This window comes from Phocoena sinus, chromosome 10 (genome assembly GCF_008692025.1).
Source record: "Phocoena sinus isolate mPhoSin1 chromosome 10, mPhoSin1.pri, whole genome shotgun sequence".
Taxonomy (NCBI): Eukaryota; Metazoa; Chordata; class Mammalia; order Artiodactyla; family Phocoenidae; genus Phocoena; species Phocoena sinus.
Window position 1 is genome coordinate 71,817,369 of NC_045772.1, and position 9,824 is coordinate 71,827,192.

Genomic DNA, 9,824 nt, shown 5'->3' on the forward strand with positions numbered 1-9,824 from the left:
GTAATCATGATTACAAAACTCATTACAATGTACTTCTTTACTTGCATTAACAGGATTGCTTTCTTTCCTAATTCTTTCAGACAATCAGTCAATGTTATTTGAACAGTTAAAATACACTTTAAAGATGTGTGAGGATAATATTTTATTGACAAATTCAGTGATATGTTTGAATTAAATAGCAATTTGTCAAAAATTCTAATTGCCCACCAGATTTACAAGTGACCTACAAAACTTGTAAATGCTTCTAATGCATAAACAAATTAGCATGGCTGCTTTATGAAGTGATAAATTACACTGTGCCATCAGGCACATACAGGGGTGCCACATTGAAGAACTGATTCAAAAGCATTCCTGAATGTTTAGGTCTGATCTGCATTTAAATTTCCTGTGTTAATAGCTACAACAAAACTATGCAGAGTCTTGGGCAAATAAACATGATAACCACCAAAGATTGACACTTTAGTGGAGGAGAAAGTAGTGATAGAGAATGCAGAATGTCTACCATTACAGAACTAAAAGAAATTGTAGTTGGCAGTCTGGAATAGTTAAGAAGTTCTTGTAGAGATGTTTGTAAAGTTCTTTCTGCTAGTACTAAACTCAGTACTTTCTAGAAAGTGCTACACTGACATTATTCCATGTGGGAATTGTTTCTAAAGTAAATGGAAATGTCTTGTGTGTTGCATTTCATAATGAATTTCGAACTAAATAAATAGAATAGATTTTAATGTATACACTAAAGAAAACTGTGCTTTCTGCTTCAAATCGTTCTTCTCAAAGACTTCACAGCACTCCACCCCAACTCCCTGGTCTCCAGAAGCTGAAAGAAGGATGGACTTTCCTGTCACAGTCACAGGGCGTTGGTAGGAACTCAGGAAGGGGGTTGGGGGAGGGAGAAGAAAATGTGAACAAAGAGCCATGAATGACTATCCTCCCCTCTATTCACTTTCTCACTTAGGGGTTATAGTTGTGTAGCCCACTATCAGCATCACAGAAATAATAATAGAGGAATAGTTGCTGACGGCAGCAGTGAACTTTGACTCTCAACTCCCTCCCACATACCCCTCAGGCATCCTAACATGATGATAAGGACTGTAATGGTATTGCCTGCATAAAGTTGTTTCAAAGCCTCTGATAGTATCAAGGATCTTCTGTGGTCCTTTGAGCCTTGAAAGGGTGAAAAACAGCTTGTAAAAGATGCTTTTATTCAGATGTAGACTCTGGTGAATTCCTGGTCTATGTGAACTTCTGTGATGTTTCAAAATGTCTTTAACAACATCTGTCTTTTCAGTCTCCGGTGATACTTTGACACCTAATGTAACTGAACTATCACAACTGATGTCTTTTCTGAATCTACACACATAAGTATTTTAACAAATGTGGACGTGTAAACATCTAGAAACTGGTAAACATGACTGCTCATGGAGACTGGCTCCAAAAATAAATTTGCCTTGTATTATGTGAAAAATATGACATGGGTTTACCTCATGACTATGATTTTTTGCTTTTATAATTCTTGAGTTCAGCTTCAGTAGAATGTGCAATACTAAAAAGCAATACTTTTGGAGTATTTGTCTTCTGTTAAATTTTAACAAAATTGTTATAGCTAATATTTTTATTAGGGTTATTAAAATTTCTTTAAGTATTAGTAGAACCAAACTTTTAACTTATCTATTTCCTCCTTTAAATGAGTAATTTATGAAAATTTATTTTATAAATTTATTTCATAAACGCTGTAATGAGTGCTTTAAGCAATTAACTACACAAAATATTTTTAGTATATCTTGATTTAAGTAAAATATAAATTATCTAACAGTTTCTATTTTTTATTTAAGTTACATATCACTGAATTCAAGGCATTTAGTAATGTGTCAGACTGTGGGAGTTAAGTCACATGGGTAGTTCATAATATATGACCTATTTGTGTACTTTATTCTGCAAACAAATTTATTTGTTGCACTAGGTTTAAATCAGCAAGGCCATTTGAAATTCAAAAACTGAAAAAAAAAAAAAGTCCATCAAATTAGCTCACTAAACAAATCACTGAGAACAAAAAAATGGAAAAGAAATTCCTCTAATATAAAATCTGTTTTTCTCTCTGCATATTTTAAATTAATCAATATATTTCTTATCAGTTTCCCAATATTATAAACTCTGTAAAGTTGACTGGTACCATAATGGTAGATGAACTAAAATAATTGACAAGAATCAAATATTTCTTACTTTAATTGGTACACAGGGATATTTACACATATATATGCATAAGAACAAGCATGCTTATTTACATATGTACATGAAATAAGGTCACACAAATATCTATCACTTTAAAAAAGTTGATGGCATCACTGAACAACTAAATATAAGAGATTTATTTCTAATAATCTTCCTTGCAAAATATTTCATGCTGTTTAACAGGCAACATTCCAGAAATATGTATACCACCTAACTCATTTCTTAACTGCAAATGTGGTCACATGAATTCATTACAGAGCTATAATAAAAATATGCATAATACCAATTTACCCTTGCACAAAGGATACATTGATAAATCTCTATCATTGAAGCAAATTTCAAGCTCTTGTCATTAGCAGCTAATATATGCACATCAAGGTGAAATAATAATACTGCAGCTGGTTATAAATTATAATTTAGATTTCCATGGTTGATCTCTTTGCTCTTTATCTTATATTATTTAAATAAGGTTATTTTGACATATATTTGTAACAGTATTAGACATAAAGATGCACTTGATTAATCAACCCTAGTTTTTATAAAAGTACATCTATACATTAACAAAACCAGTAAATTTTTAACAAATATGTTATATCACAATATAAAAGACAAATTCTTCTTCCTCGTTTTCCATGCAACATTAAGGAAGCATACATAACATTGTTACCTAGCTGGAATAAAATATTTTTAAATCCCCAGTATGTGTTTCTGTTATGAGTATATGTGAGTGTGTGTGTTAGCTGAATATACATACCCAGTTCCATCAGCCCTTCTAATAGTAGCATATGTAGGCATTTGTTTTCCATTTAACTGGAAAAACCAAAATGCTAGCAATAAGGCAGAAAGTAAAAAGAACAATTTTTTGTTTAGGTTATCTTGTCCTTTATAGTACTGCACAAACATGAGTAGAAACAGAAAAATTCTAACTTTAGAAACTGTAGCATGTAAATGTTTCCACCAGGCAAATTGTCACGACAAACTGGATAGCATCAGTGAAAGTAGCTCCATACTTTCTTGGCTACAAAACTGGAAAGAGAAAACCTTGACGCAAGAGACCTCTTCAGATAAAAACCACAGTTTCTCAGCCAAAGGCGACTCCTCTCTCTTCTCCAAAGTGCCTAATCAGCTAATTTTTAAATGTTATGAGTCAACAACAAACGATAGGCTCTTCTCTACTCTTCACTCTCATTCTAGGTCAAATTATCCAAAATTCAACTTTTTTAATGCACAAATGATAAATGAACATCTAAAACTTTATTCAAAGTTTAATAAAGAAAAACAGTCTCCATCCAGATAGTTTATATGGACATTCAGAAAGGTAGTACAAATGATTATATAATCTAGAAAGAACAGAATTTTTCCAAAAGAATAGTGGAGTCAAGTATACCTTCCAAATTTCTATTTATGTCTTTACTAATACATTGGAAATAACTCCATTGACAAAGCTAACCTAATTTTCAGTTACGCCAAATAATACTATCTCAACCAGTTAAAATTTGAAAAGCACTGAGGCAGTAAATGGCAGTGACCCAAAATTCTATTATCACAGCTCAAGTTTCACTAACTTGTGAGTATTTACTTTGTCAACCCTAAATACAAACAATACAGCCACAATGTACATTAGAGAAAATGAAGAGTTCCCACAAAGTTTTTGCAATAGCTGCTTCTCTTTTTTTTTCATGTAAAAGATACATGAACAAGATAACCATATTAAACTAAGAAATGGTAAAAAGGGAATGTATAAATAATTCTACATATAGCATACTAATTACAAGTTTAAAGATAATAATATTTACTTGTCAAAAGTGTTCTTCAGCAGAGATTTATCATCCTTTTTTGAGATGTTATAACAAATCAATCCCTTAATAATCACACAATTATCTTTATAATTCATGGGGAAAAGCAATTTATTAAAATGGAGATATTCATTAACACATTTGGAAATTTTGGGTGATTCATTCTTCTATTCCAATATCTAATAATTAAAACAGGTTAGTTATACACTCTAGTTAGATATACACTCTAATAAGTACCACACCAAGGAAAAGCAATAAGTTTGGAAATTTTAAATGTCCAAATATTTCTTCCACAGATCTTATTTGTGCTTTATTATTGTCTTACCTCAATGATTTTGTCATGAATCTCCAAGCCATCTGCTCTATCAGCAGGTCCATTTTCCAAAATCTTTGAAACATAAATTCCTTCCATTGGTGTTTCTTCTTGATTATCCTTTAAAAAATAAAATCTTTAGCAGTAAGAAAGATGTAAACAAAATTTTAAGTTGGATAAAAAACAATTTAGTAAATGTAACATTGACAAGCCTCTCTAAACATGCAATTCTCTTTCTTAGCTGGAGAATTGGTACTGAATTTTAACTTACTTAACACCAAATAGTCATTAATCAAGATGGCAGCTTTAATGAATGAACATCTTTGACAAGATTATCTAGTTACCTCATGTTTTTCAGTACACATAAAAGCTATGGGGAAAGGGCATGAACAATGATAACAATGGGATTCTAAGTACTGTTTATAAAACGTCTCATGTAGAAAGAGGTATAGCAATTAAAAAGGGCTATAAGTTAAAGAAAACAAAAAGCATATCCAGCCTAACTATATAATTGGTTTGAAATGTGGTCATAGTTCTGAAAATATAACTTAGCCTCACGATGTGACAGATTTGGAAATATAGCTCTGACTGTATCTATTCACAGGGGAGACTAGGAGCTTACTCAAGTATAAAATCCCAAAAGATCAACTCCAAATTGTAGGAGAACCCATTCAAAGCTAATCTTTACACAGTTCCAGGTACAATGAGACTAATGATTAATTAAACCTCAAACACATAGCCAATATCATACATATAGGACATTTTAGCAAGTCACAGAAAACCAATTACCCTGCAAAACTTATTTAGGGAAAATGTCCAACATTCTATAATAATACACTGTATAATTTAAAATGTCATTTTGCTTTATAGCAAGTTAAACAAAATTATTTCTCCTTAATCAGCCTTCTTTAACATGAATTGTAAGAGGCTCTTAAAAGTGTCTAGTGTCATCTAAATGTCAAACACCCTACTAGCATTTATAAAAATATTCCTTAGGGGAAAAGAAAACAAAAATGATATGCTGAAAAGACTTTTATCTTTTCATAATAAATGGCAACTGTTCTAGAAACAGAATACAGCAGTCATTAGTTGCTAGGTTTTCGAAATGCTGAATACAAAGAGGAAATATGTCATTGCCATCCTGGCCTGAACACAGCATATGTCCAACAATGCTCAGACAGTTTCTGTGGCCAACGTCTGCAATGCAGGATGCAAAACTTTCATGGCAGCTGATTGGAAAATGAAAGAACATGATTTTTTTAAAATTTCACTACCTTTCCTAGTTAAGATGAAAATTAAGTTTATGTACTATTTGAAGGATATGAAAGAACATTGCAACTACAGTATTTGGTATAAGTTTATTAACTCATGCATTTTGAAAACAATTGGCATCAATGTAGAAAAAATTATTCATTCAATTTAATAAAAAATTTGATTTGGGGAGCCAAAAGTATATCAAATCAACTATCTTTTTTAGACATGGTATTACCTATGTAATTGTGAAAACAATTATCCCTCATTTCAACTTATTTTAACTCTTCATTCATTCATTCAAGATATTTTATAAACTGCCTGGTCTGTGTTAGCATCTGAAAACTGACCAATTTGACATAATAAATAAGAGGTACAAGCAAGCAATGTACCTGTCTAAGATTATCAAATAGAAATTGCCTATATGTGTTATTGTGAAATAGGTTTATTTAAGAAATTTGCCAACAGGGCTGTATGATGTAGGTAAAATGTGAAATGTACTCTTTTTTTTTTTTTAAGTAGCAAAGTTTGTTAGCCGTTGTTTTATTTTTCTCAAAAAAATTCTCGGTTTGTTCTGGAATATTTATACTGGAACATTTGCATTTTGATGACAAGCACTATTTTAAAGATTAAACCTTCTTTTTTTTTTGTTTGCTTGTTTTTTTTTACTTAAAATCCACAAATGAAAGCTAAGTCTTCTATTATTTTAAGCAAAGAGTGAGTTATGCATTAACAGGGTGGGTTACCTGATTTGGTCGACCTCCTATAATATTGAATCCCAAAGTGTCATTTTCTCTTTCTAACACAATAGTGAATGGCTTATGCTCTCCATCCTAGAAGAAAAGGGATAAAATAACTGACTAGTTAAAAAATATAAAAGAAAAAAAATGCTACAATAAAGGTGTTTTTTAACTGTAAATAAATTGACTTGAAAAAGAGAAAACCTTAAAATCTTAAAATTAAGGATGGCTGAATTTGGGAGGTTAATTTCTTCCTGAATTTACTTTGAAAGTATGTATTTGAAGGAACAACCATGCATGTGAGAAAAATAACTATTTTCAAAAATGACTAAATGGCTTTGCATGTTTATACATGCAGCTTTTATCCTAACTCAGCATCTGATTCTGACTCCACTGTAACTTAAACAGATTTCTGATTCGACCATGCAGGTATCCTTATTTTTTCCCTCCATTAGCCCATGGTAAGGTTCATCCCCCCAGATGAGTAAAATAAATTGTTAAAGAATCTAAGAAATATTTTATGTAATAATTTCACTTTGGAAAATCTTAAGGGATGTAAATAATAGTGAGCTATTTATAAATTTATTTCAACAGTAATATTCACATTGCTACTGAAATACAGGATTTTGTAGGTTACAGTAATCGTAATTTTAAATGGTATTTTTATTTGGTTTTGCAGAATTTTAAAAAGAGAGGATTTATGCTAACTAAAGCAGTATGTATTGCTTTCCTGATGGCCAAATAACAGTTAAACAAACAGGAATTATATCTACAAACATGCTTGTTAAAAAAGACCAATTTAAACATAAGATGAAATAGTGCAAGGCTATATGAATTTTAATCATGGTTATTCATATTATTAACTATTCTAGGAAATTACATATTTGGCAATAACTTCAGAATGATAAATTTCCATAAACATCATCACCACTGCTACCATCATCACCACCTTTTCCCAGGAACTTTTCCCAGGCAGTGTGCACAGCAGCCCCTGCTGGTAGTGGGAAAACATTACTGAGCAGCACGAAGCCTTTTGGTAAGCAGTCTGCAGATCATGGTCAGTTTTGCCTCACTTCTCAGAACCACAGCTTGACTTCTCGACTTGTTGCATGGACTTCTCTGTCATATAATCTAGCCTTGCTCCTTTCCACCAACCACTGCTTCCCCAAGACCTTGAACCCTGAACTGGTATTACAGACCATACTTCTGTGCTTCTCTCTGGTCCTCCCATTTTTGTAAATTTATGTGGATGTAAATATGAGAGAGAAAGAATCATAGAGAGCATCCAAACTTTTAATAAGTGTGTGCTTCCGTTTATCAGAGTAGAAACAGTTCAGCCTCTCACACTTCAATAATCCTTTTAAGGTTCAAGGACAGAAGCTTCTAAATTCGGTGCCTGAGTTGGAGGCTATGCAAAGCAGTTCCAAATGGGCATCACCCTGGGTTGCTCCTCCCCAGGAGGTTGGGGAATGAAAACAGCTCCTTGAACGGAGTGTAAGTTCTGCTAAATCCCTGCTCACCATGGCAGCGGCCAACAATGTCAAACACTGTGCAGAAGTCCTTCAGAAGAGAAGGAACATCTTTATAAACAAGCCTCTTGTCACGAGCCGCTGCAAAGAGGCTTGTTTATTCCGTCAGAAAGCCGGCAGTCCATGAACACAGTTCAGGGCCAGCAACCTCGACAAAGAAGGGAAACATCCCGGGAGGTCACACGGCTAGTCTGAGCGCAGATATATATGAGCTCTCAGATTAGGTTCCCCAAGTCTCACACTCACCCACTCACGTTCCACTAATAATGAAATCTGGAAGCACTTAAGAACTATTTAGGGAAGGTCGGGGTGATGAAAAGAACCCTGCAGGTCTAAGAAATCCTATCTCTTAATTTCTTAACTCCAAGTTATCCTGGTTTCCCGTATCCCTGAGTCCCTGTGCTGAGTACAAAGTGGCTGATATGGGTGGTTTGGTAGGGAAACTAAGTCATGCATAGCCAAAGGTGTGGGAATGACACGTCCCGGGATGCTAGCCAGCGGGAGAGGGAGGCAGGTTAGGAGAGGTCCTCGCTACCTGGCTTTCCTTCTCTAACTGGCTTCAGGCCGAGGCCGAAGGTACAAAAAATACGCAGAGAGGGTAGGCAGGAGAGTGAAAGATGGGAAGCAAGGGTCTGGGTGGGAAAAGGAGTTTTCCTAATTCTTCGTTCTCCGACGAAAAGTTGGAATTTAATCTGTTTAACTCTTTTCCAATCCCAATATAAGTGGAAAGGGGACAATCCTTGTAAACTGCAAAACTAATACACTCGAAAGATACTAATAGTATAGGATGATCAGGGCGGTGAATGTTTCTTCCTACCACATAAAGAAGGATGTCACTTTGCGAAGGAATTCTGAAGTGCCAGAAAGAACCGTTCCCCTTTCCACCCCGATCGACCATTCCCCGGGTGCCGACCCCTCAGTGCTTACCCGGCCGCGGCCGCCGCCCGGGTCCCTGGCGAAGTTGCGGACGTGAGCCATGTACTGGGTGAACTTCTTCTGGTACCTGCGGGCCGTGAGCAGCACCTCCCCCTGCAGCGCCCAGAGCTGCGCCAGCAGCGCCTTCTCGCGCCGCCTCCAGGCCAGGACTTGAGGCCCTGGCGCCCGCCCGCTGCCGCCACGGACTCCCGGCGTCCCGCCGCGGCGGACCCTGGGCGCTGAGCCGCAGCCCCCCCGCGCGGACGCGTCCCCGCCGCCCCGGCCGCACGGCCCGGAGACGCAGCCCCGGCGGCGGTGGCGGGCAGGGCCGAAGTCGCAGCGCTCGACGTGCGCCGCCAACTCGCGCAGCCCGACCGAGTGGCCGCAGCCGCGGGCGCGGTAGTCGCACTGGGCGCGCAGCTTCTGGACGAGGCTGCGCAGAGGCAGCACCCGGTACAGATCGCCCGGCGCCAGGGGCTGGCACTGCAGCGGGCACCGGCGCCTCCGCGCCGCCCAGGGCAGCAGGCAGCGGGCGCAGAAGACGTGCCCGCACGGCGTGCACAGGGGCTCCTCCAGCACCTGGCCGCACAGCCTGCACTGGAAATCCGGGTCCACCGCTTCGGCGAAGCGCTCCAGGGCAAAGCCCATGGTAGGGATGGGGGAAAAGGGGGAGCGAACGAGGAGTCCACTTTCTCCGAACCCCTTGTCCCCCCACGAACTACCACAGGGACAGTGCACCCGCTGCGATGGCTCATCGGAGGGGAGGAGAAGGGTGAGGGATTGTGATCTCAGAGTTTGTTAGGCTTGAAGTTTTCTGGCTCCGACTAGGTCCCCTGACTCAGCCGTATTGATACGAATAGACGCCACTTCCAGTGGCCTCCCTCCCCCCAACCCCGCACTCCCAACCTGCCCACTCCTTCGCTGCTCTGCAATTTATGTTCTTTCAAATTTTGTCTGCGGAGAGCTGAGGCCAGCTTACAGTGGTCCTTTGGAAAGCTGTGTGCCCGTTTGCCTGAACAGTGAGATTCAAGCAGTCCTTGGGCAGAGCTGG

General features: G+C 37.6%; 1 protein-coding gene across 1 annotated transcript in view; it reads right to left on the minus strand.

Annotated features, from left to right (window-relative positions):
• The window catches only part of PDZRN4 (PDZ domain containing ring finger 4), a 374,557-nt gene extending 365,136 nt beyond the window's left edge, over nt 1-9,421 (minus strand). Inside the window, exons 1-3 of the mRNA XM_032645762.1 lie at nt 8,786-9,421; nt 6,336-6,422; nt 4,351-4,458 (exon numbers count right to left, since the gene is read on the minus strand). Of these exons, the coding sequence (XP_032501653.1) occupies nt 4,351-4,458; nt 6,336-6,422; nt 8,786-9,421 (831 nt within the window). The remainder of the gene's footprint in view (nt 1-4,350; nt 4,459-6,335; nt 6,423-8,785) is intronic.
• Between the last annotated feature and the right edge of the window lie 403 nt (nt 9,422-9,824).